Source organism: Heloderma suspectum, chromosome 1 (genome assembly GCF_057233095.1).
Source record: "Heloderma suspectum isolate Gila_16-S chromosome 1, 16-S_ref, whole genome shotgun sequence".
NCBI classification, from domain to species: domain Eukaryota; kingdom Metazoa; phylum Chordata; class Lepidosauria; order Squamata; family Helodermatidae; genus Heloderma; species Heloderma suspectum.
The window spans coordinates 47,608,738-47,620,841 of NC_139458.1; the positions used below are offsets into that span (position 1 = coordinate 47,608,738).

At 46.5% G+C, this 12,104-nt stretch overlaps 1 protein-coding gene across 1 annotated transcript in view; it reads right to left on the bottom strand.

Moving 5' to 3' along the window:
* Positions 1-11,656, bottom strand: part of TMEM63C (transmembrane protein 63C) — a 53,907-nt gene extending 42,251 nt beyond the window's left edge. Inside the window, exons 1-4 of the mRNA XM_084841763.1 lie at positions 11,573-11,656; positions 10,197-10,428; positions 8,455-8,534; positions 1,282-1,369 (exon numbers count right to left, since the gene is read on the bottom strand). Coding sequence (XP_084697889.1) covers positions 1,282-1,369; positions 8,455-8,534; positions 10,197-10,394 — 366 coding nt within the window. The 5' untranslated portion in view covers positions 10,395-10,428; positions 11,573-11,656. The remainder of the gene's footprint in view (positions 1-1,281; positions 1,370-8,454; positions 8,535-10,196; positions 10,429-11,572) is intronic.
* Positions 11,657-12,104: the final 448 nt, after the last annotated feature.

Here is a 12,104-nt window from a genome sequence, read left to right on the forward strand (position 1 = left end):
CACACACATTTCCGCACCCCCTCATTCACACAGATTCTCTGTCTCTGTCTCTCTCACACTCTCACACACACACACACAGTTCCCATTCCCATCTCCTCAGCTAATACATGTAGCTCAACTGGGGCAGCAGGATCTTCTCTGCCCAGCGCAACAAGAGGCTCCCTTTCTCAGGGCTAAGCAGAGGAAAGTGGCTGTGGCCTGAGGCAGAAGCTTGGCAGGCTGGATGGGGAATTCCCTGCAGGCCATATCTGGCCCACGGGCCAGAGATTCCCCATGTCTGATAAAGTAGGAGTCATTATCAAATGCAGGAGTCTTGAATAGATGGACCATTTGCCTGACCCAGCTTGGCAGTTCTTTTATAGCCATGTTCCAGATAACAAGATAATCAAATGGAGAGAACGAAGATCACATTTTCAGAAAATGGCAGCGTGCAGATTAGAAACTGACAGCAATCAATGAAGATCATTAGGATTGCCAAACATCACGTCCTATTTGTCTGCCTCTTGCTGTCAGGAGCACACTTGCTGCCTTCTGAAATCCTCAAGTAGCCAGAATCAACACGCAGACAATAGGGCTCTTTTCCAAGGCTTTATTTCCATTCAATCTAATGACGCTTACAGATGCTGATTTCCTGAGCCTAAGGGGAAGACTTACGAGAGCTGCCTACCAGGAGGGTTCTAGCCTTAGTGAAATCAGTTGGTCTCCATTTGGAGGGAAAAGGTGAGAAACCTCTGAACTTATGGGCCAGGAGGAGGGAGTCCACCCCTTTCCCGTGGCGCATTGGGGTGCAGCTGTTGCCGTCACGCCAAGCGGGCTGAGCACCTCCTCTCAGCGCCCGCCATCTCCCGCTTGTCCCGGTGCCTAGCGTCCAGAAACTGCTATTGTCCCTCCCTCTCCCTGCCAGGGTCACTGCCACTCTCAGGAATGTGAGCAGGGAGGGGCTCTCCTGCAGGCTGCACCTCTGGACAGTGCGCGGGTTCCTCTCCCACGGTCTCTATCTCTTCCTCAGAATCAGAACTGCTTTGGGGCTCTCTGGGCTCCAATCCAACCCTGACACTTGCCTTATCTATGATTTCATATGATTTATCATATTGGCTACAAAGCTAGGGCAACAAAGTGGGCAATAAAGGCAGCACTCGCTCAGAAAACATCACCCACCACTCTACTCCCCACCATTTCCTGCAAGCTTAATATCCGATTCACCCAAGTTACTGACACTGCCAGAAGCTTCTCTCTCCAATTAGGATTCTGCTCCCTCCTGTTTTCTCCACTGAAACTTACCACATCTTTGTTATCAGCATCCAGTGGGCTGGTCTCCGACGGGGATTTCTCCTTTTCGCTTTGCTCCCCATAGAAAAGTGATGTCAGGCTTCCCATATATTGGAAGAGAGACAGAAAGAGGAAGTATGTGGGAGAGAGAAGACGGGAACAGGGAGTGAAGGCAAAGAAGAGAGGAGGAAAGTGCAAATTAGATTTGAGGAAGAAGGAAATGGAGGGAAAGGAAGGAAATGTTATTCATCAACTTTAAGTGTCTAACTCTCCCTTATATTCACCCGAGTCCCAAAGAAAGTAGCGAGGACCACAGGACAAAGAAAGATGAAAGCGTTTGAAACTTTTAAATTGCTGCACCAGCACTCCAAGAACCTATTAATGCCCACGAAAGCCCACAAGAAACATGCATCTCCCCTTCTCCAATGGATGCTACAGCTTCAGTTGCATTAGAACAGCTGTGCAGGCAGTTGGGTGTCACTGCAGAAGGGATGGAATCAAGGGACAGGGGGACTGATGGTAGCTGACAACAATACCATCTTAGGGTGCAATCCTACGTATGGCTGCCTGGGGCATGCTGGGAATTGTAGGCCTTTTCTCTGTCTAAACATGCATAGGATTGTACCCTTAATGATTCAGAGGCACTGAGACTGTACATCTCCACATATGCCATTGCTCTTGACTGGATGGAATCAGAACTGCTTAAAAGCATTTGAACCCTGCTTGCTCCTAGCAAAAGAGCCCACTAAACTCAAATGGAGTGGGGGTGGAGAGGTTTCAGTAAGGAGAACAGAACAATCGCTTTGCATGAGTGTGACATTCTGGAAAAGCCAAGGATTTCTTCAGCTATAAACACCATCAGTTTTATTCTGTTGACCAAAGGAAGTATCCAATGTGATGCCACCACTTACATAAATTACACTGTGCTAGCATAAGTGGCCTCTAGCACAATGTCAATGATGCTTGCTGGTGTGACGGGTTTCTCTAGAAAACCCGGCACTCCAGCATATGCTCTACAGCAGCTTTCCCATAGGCAGTGTGAAAAGAATGTTGGACGAGATGGACCCTTGGTCTGATCCAGCATGGCTCTTCTTAGCTTCTTAGTGCTCTTAATGCCCTCCAGTTGCTTTGATCTACAATTCCCATTACCACTGACCATTGGTCATGCTGCCTGGTGCGGATGGGAGTTGTAGTCCAAAACAACTGGAGGGCACCAGGCTGGGGAAGGCTGCTCTACGTGGAGCAGGCTGTGGCTGGGCATATTGACAACTCATCCTTCTTCTGATCTTAGAAAGGTTTTTAATTCCCTCACTTGCACTGCGGCTCTCCAGCCAGAGGATTTCTCGCTTTGGGTCTCTCTCCAGCCAGAGGAGAGGTTGAAGTGCATCTTGCTACTCTTAGGAACTTAGGATGCTGCCTTATACCCAGCAGATGCTGGTGGCTCCTATGTCAGTGGGTGGTGAATCTGCTCCGGGTTTCAGTCAGAACTCTAAAGGAGCTATCCAAGGGACTTTGGATGCCTCCTTTAGAGTTCTGACTGAAACCCCGGAGTGGATTCACTGTCCCACTGACATCAGAGCCACTAGCCTCCCCTGCTTATACTGGCTCAGACTATTTGTCCATCTCACCTACTACTGTTTATTCTGAACAGCTGTGGCTCTCCGGCGGGCAGAGAGAGACCATTCCTGTTACCTCCTGCGTGATCCGTTTTAAACTGGAGATGCCAGGAATTAAACCTGGGTCTTCCTGTGTGCAGGGCAGGTGCTCTACCACCCAGCTATGCTCTGTCCTCATGGGTAGCAAGACATTTCAGAGCTCCTGCAAGTAGGAATGTGATTTGGCAAGTGCAAAGGTTTGCAGGGGGATACAGCAGGGCACCCCTTCTTCCTTTTGCTGCTGCTACCACCTGCTCTAGTTGCCTGGCCCTTTAAGGCAAGGGAAAATGAATGCACACAACTAGCATAGTATTGAGCAGTGCTCTGTGATTTCCCTGGCATAACAGCATGGCTGCTGGGGCTATCCAAGATGGCTCTCCACGAGGTGTCCCCACTTCCTAAGCCTTGCCTTGCTCATAAAACGGCTTGCAGCAGTTTGCAAATAGGCCAGGTTAATATTTACAATCACTCTTTCCAAGGACCATGGTTCCAGACCCACAGTGCTTGAATGGGAGGTGGGGGAAATAAATATGATTTGGATATAAATGTACCTCAGTTTGTTTGATATTATTGCCTGGGACAGGGAAAGAGGAGAAGGGATAAATGACACCCAGAACTATAAAGGGGAGAAGGGACAAATGACACCCAGAACCAAATCAAAGCACCCATGGCAAGTGACAGATCATTTATAAAGACCCAATAGAGATAATCTCATCTGACATTAGAAAGGAGGATCAGAATCTCGACAACAGTTATTTCAGAGCTCTGGTGTCCGAAATAAGAGATGCCCATTATGTACTATGGAAGTGTGATGTTCTGAAATAAAACCAGGGGCATCTGGAAACTCTATGTCAGTGTGACATCGTAGAAACAATAATTAAAGTATTAGATGCGGGCTGTGACCCTTTCATCTCTCAACATATGTAGACACCAGGGTTGTTTCTTTTTCTGATTGGGAACAACAAAAGAAAAAAAAACCCCAACAACTCCAAGAATAAGGGTCAGGAGAATATTCTAGAAGAGCTTGCCCAGAAGCTACTCCATGACATCCCAGCATTCTCCCTAGAGATAATACCCTGTGAAGGAAAGAAAAGCCACTGCAAGGCAGGTGGGTGGGTGAGGGAGAAGCATGGCTCCTTTTTAATGCTCAGTATGAAAAAAATTAATACAAAATAGGAGGGCAGCTTCATCCAATTAAAAATCTGTAGCAGAGCCTTGTGGAATTCATCATCACTACCTCTGTCTCCTCCTCAGGTTCAGACAGAAGGTGTCACTTGTACAAGAACACTAATTTTGTTTTGTTTTTTCTGGATCCTTTACAAGAAACCCCTCAAGGCTAGGAATCCCAGAAAAGTACAGGCAGGGAGATAAGAGGTTATTTCCCTTTCACCTTGACAAACAAAGGTGAGAAGGCGAGGCCATTTGGGGAAAGTCAATTGCTTCTGTGTGGGTGGATCGAGCTCCAAACCCCCCTTTAAAAGCAGTGGTGATTCCTTCTCTTTCACAAGAATTCTCAGCCTCCCCAGTCCCCTTGTCACCATTGCATCATTACTCATAGGAGTTCCATGTGCTTGGAGGGAAACGGCTGACAAAAAAATAAAAAGGGAGGTGGGTGGGAGAGAGATTAGAGCCAATTAACAAAACAATGACAACAACAACAACAAAGCATCATACACTACTTTGCAGTATTTTAAAGTGCGTTGTGTAACATTATGGAAGGGTGAAGACAGACAAACATTCTAAAATGTGGTGGACAGGGTTGCCAGGCCTCCAGGCCTTGCCCAGAATCCCTGGGCCTCACTCTGAGTCTCTGGGTGGGAGTGGAGGGGCAGACATCTCTGGGTGAGACCTCTCTGCCGGCTGCAGTTTTTTCCTCTCCTTTTTTTTACACTGTTGTCTGGTGAGCCAGTAAGGGAGGGAGCGAGCGTGCTGGCCACTGGCTCTGCTTTTGTTTTGCTCCCTTGGAGCTCCTGCCCACCCACCCAGCCACTCCCTCACTTGCTCCTGCCTGCCCAGTTGCTGACCAGATCAGCTGAGCTCATCCTGAGACGGCAGTGGCAGCTGCAGCAGTGCAAGTATGCTGAGTGCAGCTTCCTTGCCTGAGCAAAGATGGTGGCCTCCAGAGCCAGCTTCTGAGGGAGGCAGGAGAGTTTTAGGGGCAGTGGCTGCAGCCCATCCTTTTAAGAGATAAAATAAAAACAAAAACAAAAAAATAACAAATTCTATTTCCCTGGCACTGTTGGTTCTCCTTTTCTGCCCTCTTTTCCTACCTTTACCTTAATGCTAGAATAATTTTGTAGTTGTGATTGTCCTGTCCACAGAAAAGATGCCCAAAAAAAGGGAGCTGCTTGCTATGGACTCATCTCAGGATCATGCAGGTACCACTGTGTAGATGTCAGAAGAACAGCATTTCATATGACTGGGTGTGTTTTGACAGTGGTGGAAACAATGTAAAAATCCCACTACTCTAGGATGTAGTATGTGGGCAAATATCCTACAATTTCTGCTGTGATTGCTACATAAGTGTAACAAATGTGGTCATGCTGGGTTTCCTTACTGTTACAGTTGGATGTAATATCGCAGTGTGGCTAGCTGTATTACAGTCTGAATCAAGGTATCTTGTGAAAAGAATAGTTGGATTTCTTTGATCCAACTATTGAATGATCAACACAAGAATGATCAACACAAGAAGCTTCAGTGGGCTATGGATAATTTTGAGAGGGATCCTCACTAGTCAAGCCTTACCAGCAACAGCAGAATCCTAACCATACCTACTCAGAAGTAATTCCCATTGAGTTCTATGGGGTTTAGGTTCCCCTCTTCCTACAGTGGCCTTCTGGTGACTGGCCTGAGGGCATTTAAACTCTTCTCACCAGAAGTGAATAGGCTAGATTAAATGTTCCCTACCCAGGCTTTGTAAACAGGAGAGAAGGAATGATCCCCTCACTTCAGCTGCACCTGGGAATACCCCATTTTAGCTAAAATTATCTTAATTTCCAACCGGAGAAATGTCTCATTTGTTAACTTTTTTTAAAATTTGAATTACATGCTCTGAGCAACTGCCGTTGATGCTTAATGTATCATGCTTAATGACATCACCAGGGTCTGCCCCTATGACATCATCAGGGCCTGCCCCCATGACATCACCAAGGGATGTCTCTAGGTCTTAGGTTTTGGCCCTGAAATCTCAGGGCCTAGGATGTTCCGGTCCTGGCAACCCTAGTGGTGGAGGTGGTCTGAACAAGAGCCCTATCCACACATTCTTTTCTCCACATAATTAACATCATGTGGAGAGAGAGTAGGGCCACCCATGCCAGCCCCACCCCTGCTGGCCCTATTCTCACAATGACTAAATATTGGGGCCTTGTCTACAGAGGGGAAGCCTGCCAAATGTATGTAGGCTGTCCCTGTGAGTGGGAACCCCAGTCACATTTGGCGGGCTTGTCCTCTGCAGACAAGGCTCCAACACACGCTCACTGTGTAGGGCAGGTCCAGCACACACCGCCCTAGTCTCCACACCATGTTAATGTCTGAACAGGCTATATGTGTGCTGCAGTCCAAGACATCTGTTTTCAGGGTAGAGAAAACATACACTCAAGCCCACCCCACATCAACCTCACCACTCAGGCTCACCACTGTCTGTCTGTCTTCACCCTGAATTATTTATTTAGGGCACAATCCTATGCATATTTAGACAGCAAAAAGTCCTACAACTCCCAGTATATGCCTGCCAGCCAGCCAGCCATGCTGGCTGGGGAATGCTGGGAGTTGTAGGACTTTTTTCTGTCTAAACATGCATAGAATTGCACCCTTATTTATTTAAAAGATTTAGAAACTGCCTTTTAAAACCCTCCCAAAGTAGCATACAAAGTTTAAAACCACAAAACCCAATAAAACAATTATAAAAACAGTACAAAAACCAAAAAATAAAAATTAACAATAACTTTTACACGAAGCCTGTAATTTAAGTCGGCAGTATTATTGTCCCCATACTACATACAGATGTGGGGAAGAGGCCTGCTAAGGCTAAGAGATCATTGCCAAGTTAGGGAGCTCACAGCCGAGGCAAGATCTGTACCAGAGAATTCCTGGTTCACACTCTACTGGAATGGATCACTATTTTGCATTAAAAATGGCAGATGCAAGGGCCCCAATCTGGATCAGGCCAATGGGGCGGGGGTCCCTTTCCTCCCACACTAGGGTTCTGGATCAACCCCCTGCATCTACTCTAGAGTAAAAATGGGAAACAGACATAGCTGCTAGCTACTTTAAAGTAATGTCTGTTCTGGCCCTTAGCTACTACACTTCATTAGCCATCATCCTGGCCCTCTTCCCAAATGCATCTGACATCTTGCTCCTGTGTATGAAACTATGTACCTGCCTGCATGGTAGGATCTCCCTTGGGCAGCACTACATGTTACATCAGCAAACATTGTCCCCAAACCTGTATTTGCTGATGTACTTTGCCTCCTTCAGGGGCCCCTGCCTTCAGAAGCCAGGAGGATAGCAACCACAGAGAGGACTTTTTCAGCTGCGGAGCCCCAACTGTTTGAACATGCATTCGAGGGAGGCGCCTCTGATACCTAGATGTTAATATCTTTAAGGAGCCAGGCAAAGAACTATTTATATGCCCCCATCTTTTAAAACATCAACTGGGTTGTTTTAACCAATCTTTCCATGTTGTTACTGTTTAATTTTGATGTTACTGTTGTTGTGTTTTATTATATTGACTATTTTATTGTTAATGTTGTGCACACAAAAATATTACTGAAGGTGCAGAATATGAGTGCAATATGCAGAATATGAATGCGATGCAGAATATGAATATGTAGAATATGAATGCGATGCAGAATATGAATGCCTCCATAAATAGAAATTAGAACTCTTTGATGCCTTGTATTTGTTTTGGATGTAACTATCAAGTACGGTTTACCCATGTTGGTTCCCCCTTGGTTTCTAAGCCTTTCACAGAAAATGGCACCATGTTTTAGTGACTCTGGGTGCTTCCAAATGGAAGCGCTAATGATCAGAAGGCACTGTGCAGCTATTCCGTCTTTTCTTCCTTTATGGATATTCCACAGTAAGACAAAATTATGGAAGAAGCGGTGGGGAAAGTTGGGAGAGTTATGAGTGGAAGACGGCATTGTCTGGATCTCCTGTAAAATACAGTAAATGTGGTAGAGCAATGGTATGATAAAAAAAAACCTTGTCTGGAAGCACCCCTCATCTGCTATTATGAGCACTAGAAAAATGTTTATGTGTGGTGTGTGTGTTTTAAAGAAAGCTAAGTTTATCCGGATTTCATGCATGCTTCTATAGTTGGCATTACGGGGACCACTGCAACCGTTTTGACACCCTCCCAGCCATTGCTACCCTGCCATGAAGTGATGGCTGGAAATGCCCTTGTGACTTCAGTTGTCAACCCAGCCCCCAGCAGCACTGCTGGGCCTCTTGTTTCAAAACTATGCACTGGAAACTGCCCTACTCGAGTCTTCTCCTTCTCCATCCATTTGGAAAGCTTAGATCTCACCTGTCATTATCCATCAGCAAAGCCAGGCGCCCATAGTCCCAAGCTGCTTTCCGAACGCAGGAGAAGACCAGGAGAAGGAACTGCAGCAGGAGAGAGAGAAATTATGGGTTTAGTGGACCCTCTTCATGGTATTTAAATGAGCCATTAGGAAGTCCCTTTCCTTTGTCTGTGGCCACATGACTTGGTAGAAGCTGCATTATTTGACAACAGTGGGCTCTTCTTACAACAACCAAAATAGCTACATACAGATTTCTGCTTCCACACATTATGGTGTCTTGTTAAATGGGAGCACTTTTGTTACCTCAGCGAACACATGTGCCCAAGCCTGTGCTTGCTGAGGTAATGTGAATAAACAGGCAAGAGGAGGGAATGTTTAACCCTTCTCAGATCTGCTAATTTTTCCTTGCAAAACACACACACATATACAGCCAGAGTCAAATTTCCCTCTAAGCTTATTGGAGAAAAGGCAAAAATAGCACGGGGTGGGGAGGAAGAGATACAGAGGTGGGGAAGGGGCTAAACATTTCTCACTCGCAAGTTTCTCCAGAAAAACTCCCCCCTGCCCCACATCAGCATGACAAGGTGAATGCAGGATTGGAAATGCTGCGTTTGTCTCAGAGCATGCAGCTCCAACGAAGTATGAACAGGAACAGATTTCCTCCACAGCATCAGTCCAATCTCGTCTGATCTTGGAAGCTAAGCAGGGTCAGCCCTGGTTAGTACTTGGATGGGAGACTGCCTGGGAATCAGGCTTCCTGCATTGAGCAGGGGGCTGGACTCAATGGTCTTGTAGGCCCCTTCCAACCCTATGATTCTATGAACAAGCCTCCTTCTTCAGAACAGAGCAACTGTGTAAACCCTTACAGCAATTCTCAGATGTTATCATTCTACATGTTACACGTCGGCTGATGACTAAGTCAACTTCAGCTCAGCATAGATAACCTGGAAAATTCAGAATGCAGGGGGAAAAGGATGATATTTAGGATACTGTTGAAGCCCATCTTTTTAGGCAAGCTAATATTATTGTGTAAAACATTTTGTGTGCTTTCCTCTAATTTCTTCTCTCTTTCTGGAAATATTCACTCAGCTGTATTTTATGCCCCAAGAGATTTTGACACTGGGTGGATTTTAAAAACACAACCAGACTGTATACTCAACCATGCATGCATGCACGATGAACAATCTTTGCAGTAGGGATGCCCCTCTCCCAGCTGGGTCTATTACTTCCTGTGTGGGATGTGATGTCACTTCCCCCTGACTAAGGGCCAAACTAGACATTCTCTTGATATACAGCATACATATCAAGTTTTTGCTTGCCTAATTATAGTCGCGCACATTAGGGTGAGGGGATCCTTACAGAAAATGCAGCATGTGGGAAGGAGAGGCTTAACTCTTCCCACCCCAGTAGGATCAGAGACAATTTTGCCCTCCTCTCTGCATAGCTAGAACACTTGGGGAAAAAGTCTCCATTGGTGTCAGTGGGGATGTTTTTCCTAGGCATTCTAGCTGTGCACAGGATGGGAGTGGAATTGGCTCTAATCATGTCCCCCTCTCCCTGCCTGCATCCCCGTAATCGGTAAGCAAAAACGTGAAAATTTTTTCTTTTGAGGTAAGCCCCAATTTCTCTTCCAAGTGTTATGTCTTACTTGATTTCTGTCTTTTTCAGCTACATGTGAAGCACTGTGGGTGCTGGGAAATGTATGGATAATAATGCAATATTATTACCTCCCATTGTCACTCACCAACCAGAGGATGAAGTTGAGGGCCAGCACAGTGGGCACACCACCGAACGGCAGCCCTTGCAGGACCGTGCTGTGGGAACGAGCGCTGAAGCATTGCTCCTCCGTGCTGTTGCTCAGGACATCCAGAAACATGGAGTCTTTCAGAGAGATGGAGCCCGCATCTCTGAACAAAGGCTCGTCCATGAACATGCTGTCCATCTATGATACCTATGGTTTCCTAGAGAGTTTTACTCTGTAAAATACCAGAGTTAGGGAAAAAGACAGGGGCAGGGGAGGAGGAGACTGAACAAGCTATAGCCAAGGAGATAGTTACATCTGGACAGCCACCTCTTCCCAAATTGGCCTCTCCTCTCATTAAGGTCATTAGCAGAGGCCCTCTTGTGTGTCCCATCCCTCTAATATATGAAGTATCTTTAGTGAGGACCAGGGATGGGGCCTTCTTGGCAGGGGTGTTGAGCCTTAGGCCAAATTTGGCCTTCCTAGGGTCCCAATCTGGCCTGCCTAGGGTTCCCCAGATGCTCAAGCCCCCTTCCCTGTCCTCACTTGCTTGGTGTGTTTAACACATTGAGTAATGCCTAAATAGGGCTCAGGGGACAGCTGTCAATGCATTCAGCCAAATGTACTTACAATTCTTCTTCAGCCCTTTTCAATCAACAGAAGGTGGTCTGGGGTGGAGGGGGCTGGGCCAGCATAGATAGCCTCTCCACAATTCAGAATACCTGAACAAGGTTCCTGTCTCTCCCCAAACTGCTGCTTTTGTTCTTTCACTCACACACACACACACACACACTTTACATCAGCCCCCTCCCCCTTATCTGAGGGCATGAGTGTGATCACCTTCCATGCTCTGAGAGCCTTGCCCCATTCAAAACATTCCAGAGAGATCCCTTTCCTGCCCTGCAAGATGCTCCATATGGCAGTTCTGGTGTTTCAGCACACGGGGCTGCCACATAGGGAGCTGAGGGTTCTAGTTCAGGCAGTGGAGGTTGATGGCTCCGATGTCAGTGGGGTGGCGAATCCACTCTGGGTTTCAGTCAGAACTCTAAAGGAGCCATCTGAGGTGCAGCGGATTCACCATCCCACTGACAACGGCACCTCCAGCCTCCACTGAGTTCAGGTGGTTCCTGACATCAGGAAGCATGTTTCAAACAGGGCCCTAAAGCTTTGCCCTTGCCTGGAGCTATTGTTACACATAGCCAGCAAAGCAGTGCTGAAATCCATTCTTCCATCAGTTCCTAAATGGCCCCACCATTGGGAAGGAGGCAAAAGCACTCACTGCAGAGAACTGATCTACTCATGTTCTACGACTATGCCTCACAAAACAATCTTATCTTTTTTAAAAAAAGCTGAGCTTCCAGTTTCCTTTTCATTCCTACCTGAGAAGGGTCATTCCCCAATTCAGACTCCGTTCCAGATGCCAGGATCAACCTCTGTCATTGTGGGGCAGTCAGCCTGAGCCGCTACAAAAAAAGCAAAAACAAAAGCAAACCAGTGATATCGATAAGCCGAGCGACTGAGCTGCGCAGGTCTCCACGTTTTCAGCCGTTTTCTTCGTAAGAATCTAGTGAAACTTGTCTTGCCACACCTCGTCAACTCTTGCAAAACAAACAGTTGTGGTTAGAGGCGGGAGTGTCCTGCCTAGACCTTAAGACCTTGTTCTGCCTGCCAGCTCAATGCTCCAATTATATCATTCATTAAGCAATATTCCGCACTGGTAGACAGCTAGGATTTCTTTGTTTCTAATGCTTTGTAAACCAACCTAAACAGGACGTGGTTGGTGGCGAGTTCAAAACATAACACATTAGTTCCAAATTAGTTCCTGCGTGCCATGCATGATACCCTTGCAAAGTTGAAACTGGCTGATATTTCCATATGAAAAAATGTGGATCAAAGTGCTCACCATTTCAA